Source organism: Rhinolophus sinicus, chromosome 14 (genome assembly GCF_057876585.1).
Source record: "Rhinolophus sinicus isolate RSI-liver-muscle chromosome 14, RSI-T2T, whole genome shotgun sequence".
NCBI classification, from domain to species: domain Eukaryota; kingdom Metazoa; phylum Chordata; class Mammalia; order Chiroptera; family Rhinolophidae; genus Rhinolophus; species Rhinolophus sinicus.
In genome coordinates, this window is record NC_142514.1 from 48767344 (window position 1) to 48782840 (window position 15497).

A 15497-nucleotide genomic window follows, 5' to 3' on the forward strand; every position below is an offset into this window, starting at 1 on the left:
AAAAAATTGGAAAATATACTCTTAGATGGTTTGTGAGAGAAAATATGTTTTCCTCCCCTTTTCATATTAATGAGGAAAGAGAGAAACCTTACTATCTGCACTGGATTGGATACTTTACTTTCATATGATATATACTATTCCAGTTTACTGTTTTTCAACCCTCAATTAAAATGGCAATAATAATAGTACAAATAAATAATGATAATACTTTTTGCTTGGAAAACATTTTATTTTCATATCCAAATCCATTTTCTCATTTAAAACTTGGAATCAGCATGTGAAGCAGGTATTTTACAGTTCAGGAAGATGAATTCTTGAGAGATTAACTGATGTTTTCAACATCACACAGCTGGTTAGTGGTAAAGCTAGAGTCTGATTTTGGGAACTGACTGCAAAGGTAATAGAACTCTATGAAGAGTTTGAGTTCAGGAGTTATGGGTGTTTAAACAGAAAGCTCTTAATTAGTTTGAGTCTCAATTAGGATTGTCCAAATTGACATATTTATATACTATTATAAATGGTAAACTCTTAAGCGGTGAGAAAGGCTTGGGTGTTCAGCTGTTCTAGTAAATTAAATATTTTAGTTAGAGAGCCTTTCTATATGAAACCTAACTCAAGTGTTAGTTTTCAAATATTAGTACAGCATAATACTTTCAACACTAAAACAATATTCAATATAATTTTACCATTTAACGATATAAAAAGAGACAATTTATTTATGTATTTAGCACTTCATAGTGACCATTATAGAAATTAATTACTATTGGCTCTTTCTGGTACTAGTTAATAAATATTGCTGGTGGCAAAAAAAGGTATTCAGATGATGTTACTTTCCTGCTCTGCTGCTTTCAATGACCGCCTATTACATTTAAAATCTAAAGTCCTTAACTTGACCTTCAAGAACTTGCATGATCTGGCCCCTGACATCCTCATATCATGTCACGCTTCACCTCAACACCACACAATGATGTATATATGCCCCATTAATGAGTAAGAAAGGAGAAGCTGAAGTGGGTGACAGCTACTTAATTAAGGGTGGGTGTTTTAGGGTTTTAGTAACTGATCTCTGATCTCACATAATTCAAGGGTAATATTAGATATTGTATCTCTCGCCCAGAAGATGTTCCACTGTTTCCTATTCCATCACCCACTGAATGAGAAGATAAGAAGATCTTCTGATCGTGATCCCAAATACTCAGGAGTTTGCATGACTCTAGACATTGAATAAAAGGCTGGAATTATCTCTCTGCCCAGTATTGAGAGACTGGTGAAAAGAATACTGACCAGTGATGGGAAAAGTTGCCATCTCAGCTTTCTAGGAAAATATGAGGACCTAGAATCAGAGAATCATTAGCGGAGTAACAAACGTGAATTTGAATGTTTCAATTAATTTAAGATCTGTATTAAAGAAAAGGAAAAATAATATGACCATTTAGCCTAAGTAAGTGCTTGAGGAGATGGCTTAATAAATGTGCAAGCCTACTAAGGGGTAGCTTTCCAAGACAGTTGACTTGATATTTTCTACCTCCAATGAGAATAGACTAAAGAAAAGCAGGTTTGTACTGTAACTTGATAGAGTTATATTGTCCAATGGAATAATTTTATGACCATGAACTTTGTGACCTATTGGAATTCATAGCCAAAGGATAGATGGGTGGGTGGGTAGTGAGTGGGTGGGAGGATGGATGGCTGGAGGACAGGTAAACAGACAATCAGCATTATTATTATAAATCTTGCTAACAGGATCAATACACATGCATCCCAGAGGCTTCTAAGGCCTCTCAAAAAAACTTAGAGCAAAAGTCTGTACTTAGCTCCTTTTAAACCTTTATTTTGTGTGTGTTTATCTGATAATTGATCTTCTTTATATATAAAAAAAAAACCCTCCATGTTCATATACTTTTAACTTTTAAGTCATTTCTATTTCATTTTGGAAGTAGACTTCATGGATTCTTACTAAATAAAGTTGGCTAATAGCCCGTTTTGTGTTGGGTCAGGAGTGCCCTGAAAAATCTCCTTTTCCCTTGTTCACTTCTTCACATCCATGTAGTAAGTTAGAATTAAACCAAAAGAATTCTATGTAGGACATGTTCCAGCTTTCTTGTTTAACTCAACACTGAAGAATTTAACTGCCAGCACTAAAAGGTACATGTAATGACAATTTAGAGATTTTTACCACAGGACTTGCTCCTTTCTCTCTGGATGTTATATAAAAAGGCAAGGGCATATGAAATGCATTTCTGCTACCCAGTTTTCTTTCTTTTAGATTTATTTTCTCGTTGAAAATGGGATGTTTTGAAAATGAGATTTGGTGAATTATGATTCAATTGAATTTTACTATTTATGCCTGAAAACCAGAGTCCATCAGAGCAGGATCATTAACTTCAATTCTATCTACACGTCACTGTCAGGCCGAGGAGGGTCTGGAGACGGAGGGGCGAGAAGAGAATCCATGAATGTGGGGAGGGAGAATGACAGAGAGAAATCATTTTATGGAATAATGTTCTCATGGGGCAGGTCTAATTAATGTCACTAGTGTTTAAAGTGTTCTCCAAGCAAGACGATATGTCTCCGCACTAGGATGGGAGCTGGAAACTCCAAATTCTATATACCACCAATTTGAGTAGAAGTATTATAAACTGGCTTCCTTTCCAATCACTCTGTGAAGACCAGCTGATAAAAATTTGTAATAGACTTGCATATAGTAAAGGCTTCATCAGTGCTATGTTTTCCTGCTATAGGAGATTGTTGTGTATCTTACTGAGTCGTAATCCCTGCTTATCTTTTACGGTAGATGTTAGTAAATTGTGCTTCTTGAGACTAAGTCTTGTTTTGGGATTATCACTGTAACCAAGAGAAGCTTGAGATTTTGAAAATGTGATTATATTCAAATTTTGATGTCGTATTTTTATTTCCAAAGGAATAGTACTATGGAGTACTATATGGAGATGCTCTAAGTGCTGAAATCAGGCATTTAGTTGCTCTTAAATAATCAGTTAAAATAGTTGACTTCTAGTTGTTTTATAACCATCAAAACTACAAGAAAGGCAAGAGAAATCTGCATAAAGTGACGCACAATATATTTTAGGTGTTATACAAGGCTTTTATGCCCCTTTAAACTCTACAAAACTTTTTATGATACATAGCTCAGAAAACTGAGATTCGGAGAGGTTATAGGTAACTTGCAGGAGTAACGAATTTGAGATTAGGACCCGTCCTTCAGAGCTCAAAGCTCCTTCTTTCTTTACAGCTAGCGTATTCTTCCCATGGATCTTGCTATGTACTTAAAGCATAACAGAAGTTGTTCATCTGCTTAAAATTCTTCCTAATTCCACTCAGCTGCTTCATTACATTAACATTGGCTTAGCAAACACTAAGAAGAAAACCTGTTCCACAACCATCTTCTCTGACATTTTCTTCCATGTCACCAAAAGGTTAAATATTTCTTTAAAAAAAAAAAAATTACTATTTTTAGCTCTTGACTTTCTTAATTGGCTTCTAGCAATCTCCATTTTATTTAGTGCACTGTCATGCGGAGTGGCCTGCGGGGTCTCTAGTCCCGCTCCCCACATAAGAACGCAGGATATGGTGAGGCCAAAAAGGAACACCCACGGAGCCATAGGTAGGGGAGTCACACCACTATAGTCTTGCTGGTGGCTGGGTTGGAGACACAGGAAGCAGGAGCCCCACATCTGCAACCCGCCATCCACTTCTCTGCCAACCAACCTCACTTGCTAACTGCAATCTGCCTCTCTGCAATCTGCAATCCTCACTCTGCCCCCTGCTAGTTTAGCCACGGCAGTTATATCAGTGGCTAATGGCTAATGGGTAACAGCCAATGGCCAACTAGTCACAGCCGATGACCACCTACTACCTGAGCCAGCACCTTTTCACGTGAGGCTGAGAGCCTGGAAACTGTTCTCTGGGACTCTGTCCCCACATGCACTAACATGAACTCCCGTACATCAAATCTGATCTTCCAGGTGCTGTCTGTATTAGACCCTTTTGCAATTTAGTGCTAATGGAGTGTATCATTATGATGCACATTTCCCTCAATAAGCTTATCTCCTCAGAATGATGGGGTACCAACGTGTAAAAAGGCTTTTTGCTTACTAGATCATCTGGATTTCCTTTGAGTCACATAAATAGGAAGGAATAGCATTCAGACCAAAGAGGACATACCCACCAATTCAGAACAATTTTGGTTAAAATTGCAAATATGGAGAGCAACCAACAAACATTTGTTGCATGACTACCATGTGCCAGGTACTGCTAGACACTGGACTTAACGTTTTGGATTTCCTGTTACTCACCTTTATTAAGCACTTCCCTTATCTTAGCCACTGGAAATCATAAACACCATTTAAAAAAATTAAGGGAGGAACAGGCTTCCATCTTACTTAACTGGTCTTACATCTTTCTGTAAAACCATCTTATGACAATGAATCTGAATTGGATTAGAGTCTCTATATTTAAAACTTAGAGGAAGAGCTGATATGCAAAGCATCTGAATCTTTCCTGCAGAAATACAGTGGACATCATAATGAATAGATATTGTCAGTCTAGAGTTGCTGTCAATATGCAGCATTACGCCCAGGACAATTAAATTTGCCTGGTTTTTTATTACTGAGACCAAATGTTTAGCCTGGGTTCTTGCAGAAAATAAGTAATGCCATTAGATGTGATTCACCTTTGACTAACCCTCCAAGTTGATGAAGACTCTTGCTGAATATTTATATTGATTACAGAAATAATCCATTTAACCAACATTGATTGGGTCTCCTTATGTTCACTGGTCAGCATGAAAAGATTTAAACACACATAACACAGTCTTTGTATTTAAGAAATGTGCAGCCTAATTTTCCTAAAAATGTCTTTCAATTAAAAAAAAATCAAGGTTTTTGTTTTATTTTTCAATAAGAGGGCAACATGAATTGTGATGAGTAACAAAAAGATATTCCACAGACCTGAAGGGCATGGACTCTGGAGTCAGGCAGAGAGGATTCCGAAATGTGGTCTGTCAATTACTACTGGTGTGACCTGGCACAAGTCACACCCCCTGCCACATGGTGTATAATCAATACAATAACAGCTACCACCTCATAAGGTTGTGTTGGGTTAAGATAAGGAAGTTACTGACATATTTCCTGAAATATCTTAAGTAGTACTTAACAAATTACATCTATTAGTTTTTATTTATGATATGTGTTTTGGAATAAATTAAGCTTTCCAATGTGCCATTGTGCACATTCTTCACCTAAAACTAGGGTGAGATCATGGCACACCCCTCCCCCTGGGTCTCTGTTCCCTGTCCTGACTACACCTGTGCTTTCAGCTGGGTCCATACTGTGCAGTTTGGGATGCCTTCTCCTTCCCTAATACTTCTATGTACATTAATAAATATCCCCAAACTGGACATCCATGGAATGTAGATTGCAAACATCAGGAGAAGTCGTTAGTTTTTTTTTTGTTGTTGTTGTTGTTTTAATTGTACTATAAACATTGAGTGGATTTTTAAAAAAATTTGTTAGGTAAACATTAATGGTGTTTCCATGTGTACCAGGCATCGCTCGGGATACTGTAAGTTGCTTAGCTTGGAGCCAAACAGACCCGGCTCCAAAATCTTGGTCCTACCACTTGTTTTAGTGATTTGGAAGAGGAACTTAATCACCTTCAGTCTGTTTCTTAATCCATAAAATAAGGGGTTAGTAATACCTTCTGGGTAATACCTAAGGGTTCGTTTGTCTAACGTGCTTAGCACACATAGTACCTGGCACAGATGAGGTATTCAGTGAACAAGCACGGACTTCCCCTTGCTCTCCAGAGAGAGAGACTGAGGCTGTCCCTCCACACCTCGTCCCTGTGAGAACATGAAGCTTATATTGAAAGTAACGTGGTGCCTCTTCGATTCTCTATCAATGTTGCTGCAAATGACAGTCAGCAAGAGTTGGGATTTGATCTCAGGTCTTTGGATTCCTAAGAAGGCCATGCATTCTGCTCCCTTCCACATGGCTCCTGCTTCTGATTCTTTTCTTCTCTACTCTCTCCCATCTTTTCTCCTTCTGGTCACAGAATAACCTGGCTTGAACTATTCCTTTTTTTTTTTTTTAATTGTGATAAAATGCATCTAACATAAAATGTCCCATTGGGGCCATTTAAAGTACACAATTCAGGGGTATTTAGTACATTGCTAACGTTGCGCAGCCAGGACCACTATCCAGTTCCAGCATTTTTAATCACCCTTGTACCTATTAAGCATTCACTCCCTACTCCCCTCTCCCCAGCCCCTCACAACTCTAATTTTCTTGCTGTATCAATGAAATATCCTACTTTGGACATTTCATATAAGTGAAATCATACAATATGAAGCTTTTGGTATTTGGTTTCTTTCACTCAGCATAATGTTTTCAAGGTTCATTTAAGTCATAGCATGTATCAGTACCTCAGTCCTTTTTATGACTGAATAATATTCCATTGCGTGGGTATATGACCTTTTGTTTATCCATCCATTGGTCAGTGGAGAGCTATTTCATTTTAAGGAAATTTTATTCAGAAAAAAATATTAAACTGAATGATTGGGCATATTATAGTTTTGAATATATATATATATATATATATATATATATATATATATATATATATAATATATATTATATGTATAAAATTAAATGGAGCCTAAAGGCTTTTGAAGAAATCGAATGTCTCTTTGTAGAAGCCTGACTATAAAAAGAAGTACTATATGTTCAGAAGCTCATGAAATAGTACTGGCTCTCACCTACAGATTTATGATTTATCTACATACAGATAACAAATGAAACCATACAAGTGAATGAAATCACCCCCGGGAGAGGTTGTAAAGGAACTTAGAAAAAGTCCTAAAGAACTCTAAGATTTGGGGGAACAGTGGAGGAAGAGGAGCCTCAGTTTCCTCCCTGAGATGATGATAATAAAACCTAACTTAGGTTCATAACTCGAGACAAAAACACCTTCTACTTTGTCACAAGGTTTGTAAGAGAATTAAATGAAACAACATATGCAATACAACTGGTACCCGGCCAATAGGTAGGATCTCAGTAATAATAGCTAGTAGTATTATAATAATGAGACTTCTTCGTACTGTGTGTGTGTGTGTGTGTGTGTGTGTGTGTGTGTGTGTGTGTGTGTGAGAGAGAGAGAGAGAGAGAGAGAGAGAGAGAGAGAGACATTGCTGTTGTCAGTTTCTATATTTGTTGCTTTATTTCATTATCTTGTAGCATCATATCCAGGACTGCCTATTTTGAAATAAGCTTTCCTACCCTCTTAAAAATCATTCTATTTTTAATTTTGTTGTGGTTGTCGTTCCCAGACATGACTAGCTTCTCCCATAATACCAAAGGAAGCTACAAGAATATAAATTAGGTGAAGAGAAGCTAAAGGCACAGGCGAAACTTCCTGTGTTACTGATCTAAAACGCCAGTTCTGGATGCATACAGGAAGATGTTCTCAATTCCACAGCTTGGGAGCAAACTGTTTTAATCACAGATCTTCAGGACAATAAAACTCTTTCCCTTTAAGGCTCCCTATTTTGATATTGGCAAGGGAAAAGTCACTTCATTTCTCAAAAACACTTAATTTTTCCCCCCTCCCATTTTGGGTAAAAAATAGTTGACAAAAATTCATAACACAGTTCAGAAACAGTTACACTATAAAAATTGACTCTAAAATTTTCATGGAACTCTGGAGTCAGAAGTGGGAAATCATTAAATATACTGTTTTTTTAAGTTTATCAGATTATCAGATATAGTATATTCAACTTGTTATTCCTATAAGATTTTTGACTATCATTGATTTTTGAAGAATTTCTCTGAATTTTCTAAATAAACTCTCAAAAGATATGACCACACCTTTCCATTCACTTTAAATTTTTTTAATTTTTTAATCATAGTTGACAACAATATTATATAGAATTGTACACTTGAAACCTATGCAATTTTGTTGACCATTGTCACTCCAATAATTTTAATGAAAAAATATTATATCAGTTTCAGGTATACAACATAGTGATTAGATATTTATATAAGTTATGAAATGATCACCCTGATAAGTCTGGTACCCATCTGACACCATATATAGTTATTACAATATTATTGACTATATTCCCTATGCTGTACTTTACATCCTCATAACTGTTTTTACAGCTAGTAATTTGTACATCTTAATTCTTTCCCCTTTTTCACCCTTCATTCACTTTTAACAGTTGGTATAATTGTTTCTTCTTGCATCTTCTTAAAGAGCTACTAAGATATGAATAACTTTTACATTTCATAACTTTGTTTGCTTCAGTCTTTCAGAGTTTTCTTCACATTTTCCTAAACTTCTCAAATCTTTCCACCTTTTAAGGAGGAAAAAGTTTTCAATGATTTTTTTTTCTTATTCAATAATTGCATTAGTTTTTATTTTCTAGAATGTCACATCTTTGGTGCATTTCTGTATACATTTCATGTATGGCTGTGTTCTATGTATGGGAAATACGACTTTCAATGAAACTGAAGCTATGGATTAGCATAACATTTTGTGAACATGTGCATGTTCTTTCCTTTATTATTGGCTGATTTGTTATAGACTAAGAGATCAAAATACAAAAAGAATATAACTTGGACTCAGCTATACAATTAAAAATGATACTTGGAATGGATTCTGTCTCCTGAATCCTGATCCAGTGCACTTTTCACTGGCAAATGGACAACTTACGACGTTCATGACCCAGCTCATATTGACTGTTGTCCAAATTTGGTGGTCAAAAACAGGACAGTCTATGGAAAACTACTATTGCCTGATCTGTTACTAATTTAATACAAAATTACTGAAATTTGCATGTATTCTCTTATCTATTTGGTAGGGCATAATATTTCTTAATCATGGGCAAGTTGCAGAAAATAAAGTGATTTGAAAACATAAGACAATAATAGCATTTGTTTTATGGTCCTATAAAAACCGGTAGTGATTGATGAATATAGCATTCCTGGTGAACCCAAAGCTAAATTAGAAGCATGGAGAAGCCAATTAAGAGACTTGAAGCCCAAGGAAAATTATAGGGAGAAAATGATTTTAACTCACTTTTTCGTCCCTATAAGGAGATAAGGCAATTAGAGGTGAGAAGGAAGAAAGTTTTTAACAATCAAAGTTAAAAATGAATGAAGGGAAGGTGTTCCTAAATATTATGAGTGGGTAGTGTTTTAAATGTCAGGAAGTTTGTTTTCCTGTAAACTCAGGTGGAGAGAAATGGAGAATCGTTTTACATGGGAGGAGTTTTTGTTTTTCAAACAAACATTGACATTTTGAAGACTTAAATGTCTTAAATGGAATGACTATGAAAATGCAAAATTAGACTGAACAGAAGCATTTTGGAGAGTATATCTGAGTAGTACCCTAAGAGCCAAATAACGAATGACTCAGATAATCTGAGCAGTTTGAGCTGACTCACATGTTTTGGAAGATGGTGTCATCAAATCATTGATTCTGTCAGTGTTTTCCCCTTTGTTCCACCTGGTAGTGCCAAACAAATCATGAAACTCAGTGACATTTCCACTCCAATTTGTGAAGAAGACTTTCCAAACCACCAGTAAAAAGTCTTAAGGTTTTGAATATATAGGCGTTTAGCATGTTTGAATAATACGAACATAAGAAGCACAAGTCACAGATATAACTATGGGACATGCAGGAAATAGGAATCTCAAACAAAGTCTTTACAGGAGAATGGAAGAATCAAGACTGGGTTTGGTTTTGTCCAGGAAGGAAGAAAAGCGACTTCTTACCCCCAGTGCTGCCTGAATGATGCTTCCTGGAAGATATTTTAAATCAACATATATTATCTGGTACTTGTACTAGGTATATGTCCCAAATGCAGGATCCTTGGCCTCTGTCCTAGAAAAGTTGACAGCCAATCAGAGAAACTGACATAAGAACTACTAAGTGGAAGAGTTGATATATTACAACACATATAAAAGCAACATTTTGGGGAATCAAAGAATAGTTGGTTTCTTACACCACTAGGACAGACACCTTCACTGAAGAGGTGGCTAAGTACATTTGGCTAAGTAGGCCTTGAAAAATGAATTAAAATTCTAAGTATCATCAAAATAGGAAAAGCATTTTAACCAGAGATAAGGATCACATAAAAAAGAATAGTGAGACACCGGAATACAGATGTTGAAGTATGTCCAGGAATTGGTTAATAATCCATTTGAGCCACAGACCTGAGGAAGTAGGAAAAGATGAGATGGGAATATGGGATAAAAAGATGACTCAGGTCACTGTAGGTCTCTTGGTATGGTTTACATAATCTGTGTCTCAGAATTATCCAATTCTCAAGAACATAGAAATTATTATTCTTCTAATTCCATAATTTGGGTTGTTTTATTTTTGGCAGAGTGCCAATTTGGGTAATGAATAACAATATTCTAAATTTTCAATTTTTTTTTATACCTGGCCCCCATCTCTTTTCCATTCTTTTACATTCTTATGTTGCTTATGATACTAAGAACTTAAATAGTGCTGACTCTTTGATAAACATTTGTTAAAAAAATGTAAAAGTGAATCATATGTGCATATACACACAACTGGGGAAATTTTCTTTGCTGTTTGAACATTCAAATTTAAGTGATGTGTTGCAACTTTAAAAATATGTTCACTTAAATGTTGCCAAGAACATTCAAACAGAAAATAGATTTCTTTGACCCTTGTCGTTTTCCCACAGGATTGAAAAAACGTACAAGGAAGGCCTTTGGAATACGGAAGAAAGAAAAGGACACTGATTCTACGTATGTATTTTAAAAGTTTGACTCCATAAGAGCTGCTGTTGTCATTGTCATTTTTAGAGCACACAGAGTTTTCTTGGACATTGTGTATTCTGTTATTCTTCTTTTGTCTGGGTAAACTGCAGTTGTTTGGCATAAACAGTTCACAGATTTATACTAAAAAGATGAAGACTTTTCATCGCATGTTCAATTTTTCATCATGTGTTATTATTACTTTATAACCTGATAACCACATTTCCCAGAAGTCCTGGGAGGCAGGAAATGTGACTGTTACATTTGTGGGAACTAAAACTAGTCATTTCCACCTCTGGGACTGCCTGAGTAACTGAAATGAAGAAGCAAACACCTGTTTAAGTAGATTAGACCTAGCCAGCCAAAAACAGAAATCAGTCTAGATAACATCCCAAAGCTGTTACTTGAGATGCCAAGATTTTGAACAAGCAGAACTGCAAATCAACCAATAGAATTTACAGGAACGATAGGCTATTTGGCTGTGAATAACAAACCAATGCCAGAAACCACCCTGTGGATACTTTTACATGTTTAAATGATCATACACAAGATAATCAATTGCCCACAGACACTAATAAACTCTTCTTGGAAATGTGTCGCCACGCAGCAGCTTAACCATTTTGTTTCCTTCTACCTGCCCCCAAAGAAAGGAGAGTCTGTAAGACGGATCCTTTCAGGGACTTTGCTAAACCTTTGTGTTTGCACCTTATGCCTCCCTGTTTGGTCCCAGAAAGATGATGGACAGTCAATGACGAGTAAGATTCCTCACGGGAGGAACAACTCAAGCCAGACGCAGTAGCTTGGGGACCAACAGGAGAACCCATGGGGTTCACAGGTGGGCACAGCCCCCCACTTTCCTCAGGCTAAGGAAAGCCTCAGCCTCTGTGGCTGCAGTCCTTCCAAAAATCTGCAAGGGAAGTGATTCAATGAGGTGCTCTCCTTCTATTCATATGCATATAGGTTTTGTACCTTGGGGAAGTTGAAACTTAGGGTCCAGCTGTCTGCAGGCAAGGGTGATTGACTTGAATCAGTTTTCTATTATGATGTATGAGATTCACAGATCTTGAGATTGACAAGCTTTATCTGCTTTACTTCCCCACCGAACTAATAAAAGCTGATGTAAGGCTCAATTCGGGGCTTCCAGTCCTTGAGATTGGGGGTCCCTTGGTCTGCTTAAACTCTATTCATGACTACTGTCTTTTCTTAACCCTGCTCCACCCTCCTCGCTCCCCACAACTCTCGTGGCGCGGGGATGCAACAGAAATGTCCAGCGATGTAAGTTTTATCCCATTTATTTGATCATTTTAAATTCTCTTTCAGAGTCATTATCTCTGACGCAAAATCTCAGGTGGCTTTTTGAGCCAGGCAGATAAATTACATATGGGAAGTCAGGTGGCCAGGAACTCAGAACTCCACTCCAAGACCAGTACAAGGAGAGCACCACTATTCTGCTGCCCCTACCTGTGACCCTGGAGAAATGCAGACCTGATGTGATCTATCAGTTATATATCAGAACAATGAGCCCATTAAACCCATCGTTTGGCTAGAATCCCTGAAAGAAAGTTAGAAAACGGGAGAATCGATAGTTGTATGGGCACAGGTGCAAATGAAGAAGCTACATTTATTTCTCACCTTTAGCTTTTCATTCTGTACATTTTTGTCATGCATGTTTTAGCACAAGGTGCTGAGCATTGCCCTGTCCTTGTCCTCCAAGACTTTATAATTCTTAGGATAAAATATCTACTATGCAAGTTAAAATACCTTTCGTATAACAAAATGAGATAAAACATTTGAAATGACTAGTATACTTTCTAGTACTTAGTAAATGCTCAGTAAATGGCAGCAGCCACTACTCTTACTATTACTTATACAAACTGATGTGTGGTAAGTTCCCTCTGGGCAATTAAAAATCGTATTTCATGGGAATTTGAGGGAAAGCTCGCATGTGGACAGCTGATCAGTGAAGCTTTAAAGAGGGAGGAAGTTTGAGTTTGTTTTTCAAGAAGATGAGGACAGGCGTTTCATGCAGAAGGAAAAATAACAGCCAGAGAAGAGCAGTAGAGAAGTCAAGCAGGTATTCAGGACAAGATAAATAGAGCAGTTTGTCTACCTGTTAGCGACAGGTAAAGCTGATAATGGGAGGCAAGACTGGAAAGGAGGTCAGAGCCAGACAGGAAGTGCCAGGTTGCAGTGGGCTTTCTTCCCTAGGCAGCGGGCAACCTTGATACCGTGGAGGCTTTTAAGCCTGCGAGTATAAAGGATTGGGGGTGGGGAGAGGGAATGAAAGGTAACATTTAACTAGATACAAATATTAAGTTACCAGGTCTTGCATTTTATTTGGGATTGTTTATTTATTTATTTATTTATTTATTTATTTATTTATTTATTTAGGTTAAATAATTATTTCATGGAAATTACTCTAGTCTTGCAAATTGTTCTAAATGATTGAATTAGGACTATTTTTCTGAGGACCACATAATTACCATTATTTCGTAAGAAACTGTCATTTTCTACACATTCACCACCTGGAACAAGTGATGGATGCTTCTTTCACTGGAGTCAGAAGACCTGGGCTTTAGCGCCAGCATTGCCAGCATTCCCACAGCCTTTTTCCCACTTTCCTTTTCTGGGCCTCAGTGTACACTAGATGGAAACTGATTCCCCTAAAGAGCCAGACACTAGACCAGTCAGTCTGTCAGCAACATCTATTGTCACCTACAATATGCCACGAGTCATGCAGGACACTATTAGACACATCACAGGAAAACATCATTAGCAGAAACCAAATCTATTTTTCTTTGAAGACAGAGTCTCTGTAACTAACCATACATAATCTCTGGTGTGTGAAGAAAATTAAAGAGGTCCCTCAAAAGGGAAAAGAAGTCAAACAACCTCCTCAGAACAGGCTGAGCTAGTTTAGTTCGCATGTGGCCAAAGCGCTGCTCATCCATCACCATTTCTAAAGGTATGAAAATAAGGAAGTTTTCCTCACAGCTTTGGGTAGATGCTCAATATCTCTCTGAAGTACTCCGATAAGACATTTGCTTGTAGAATCCCAAGCATCTCTCCTTAACTTCTTATCATTGGCGTGCCCCAGAATAGTTACATGACAGCAAATTAGTCATAAATTCATTCCACCGGCAATGATGGTCAAAGGACCAGCCTTTGCTGTTCATGAACCTCTGCTCTCTAATTGGGTCAATATCATTCTTGCAAAAGTTTGCAAAAATGCTCTGGCAATTTAGCTTTAGGTAATGATTATGTTAGTCTGCCATCATTGAAGCCCTTGTTGATGCAAACTGTTTCCAGGGCTGTTGCCATTCCCTCCAGGTTGCCAAGCCATTTGCTACTATAGCCACCAGCCCCAACTGCAGCTGACTGAACCTCGTTAGATAGCAAGTGGGGCGAGGATAGAACTTCCCGATTTAACTATCCATATAGAGGAAAGGAGAGAGCTTGTGCCAAGTGTCAGGCCCTCTGCAGGTACTGATATCCTTTTTTTATCATCACAGTAATTCAATAAGGTTAGAAGCCATGTCTCAATTTTAGAGATGAGAAATCAGTTCCAAAAGGGGTTAGGGAACTGACTGCAGGTTACCCAGAAAATAAGGCTTGAAGCCAGTGTTCTAGTCCAGGATCAAGTGCCTCAGCCTTTATCGCCCAGAAGAATAGGTAGGCAAAATTAGAATCAAGACCAACCGGAGGGTAACAGAAATGGCAGTACTTGCTAGAGGTAACTGGCACTTTTTAAAATAGAGGCAAAGGGTCCATGATAGATGATTAATTTTAAAATAGAAATCAGTAAATACAATGGGTCTACTGTTAAAACATTTTTTTTAAATCATTTAAAAATAAAATGGAAAACTTCATAAGAAGAGGTTAGGAGATGAATTGAGAACACATGCCCAAGTGTCTGGGCCTGCTAAAAGCTCTCTACTTGCCATCGTAGGTCAGATTATATAATCATTATATTCTAGATAACATTAAATGAGTATATACTATGTTCTAGGCGCTACTCCAAGTTCTTCACTTCTGTTAACTCGTTGAATCCTCTAATTGTCCTACGAGGTGTATGCTATTATCATGGCCATTTTGTAGATGAGGAAACTGAGGCACAAAGGGATGAAGTGACTTGCCCAAGATTATGCAGCTAGGAAACCCAGGTAGTCTGGCACTATAGCCAGTGCTCTTAACTGCCATGCTTGCTGCCACCACACTAGCAACCACCAGCCCATTTCTGTTAATGGATTAAGACAAAGGATTGGAATAGGACAACAACACTGCTATGTATGATTACAGGTTTTTTAATTAAAATTTTTGAAATGCCATCCCTATAGCTGTAATATGCATGCGATCAAGTGGCCTCTCTTTTAATATTCCTCTCTACGTATGTCCTTATATCAGGACCAGTGGTGGGAAATACCACAGCCAGGCCTATCTCCAGAGCCTGGTCTTCTCCACGCCATTACTTGCTGTCCCCAAAGACATTCCCATAAGGATCAGTGCCTGGATATACCCTACACAAAAGTTCATAAAATTACCTCTCTCTCAATTCCATTAGCAGAGGCTGAAATCCTAGTAAGAAATGCTCATTTTTTGCAATGTATAGATGTGAAAAGGAAAGTTGGTTTTGATGAGTGTGGGTTGGTACCTTTCCCCTATGCCAACCTGGGCTTATTGTGGCCATGA

At 37.5% G+C, this 15497-nt stretch overlaps 1 protein-coding gene across 28 annotated transcripts in view; it reads left to right on the forward strand.

Moving 5' to 3' along the window:
• Positions 1 to 15497, forward strand: part of SGIP1 (SH3GL interacting endocytic adaptor 1) — a 194844-nt gene that overhangs the window by 67634 nt on the left and 111713 nt on the right. For all 28 annotated transcript variants that reach the window (XM_019731952.3, XM_074334889.2, XM_074334896.2 and 25 more), the window contains exon 2: positions 10736 to 10799. In XM_019731952.3, coding sequence (XP_019587511.2) covers positions 10736 to 10799 — 64 coding nt within the window. The remainder of the gene's footprint in view (positions 1 to 10735; positions 10800 to 15497) is intronic.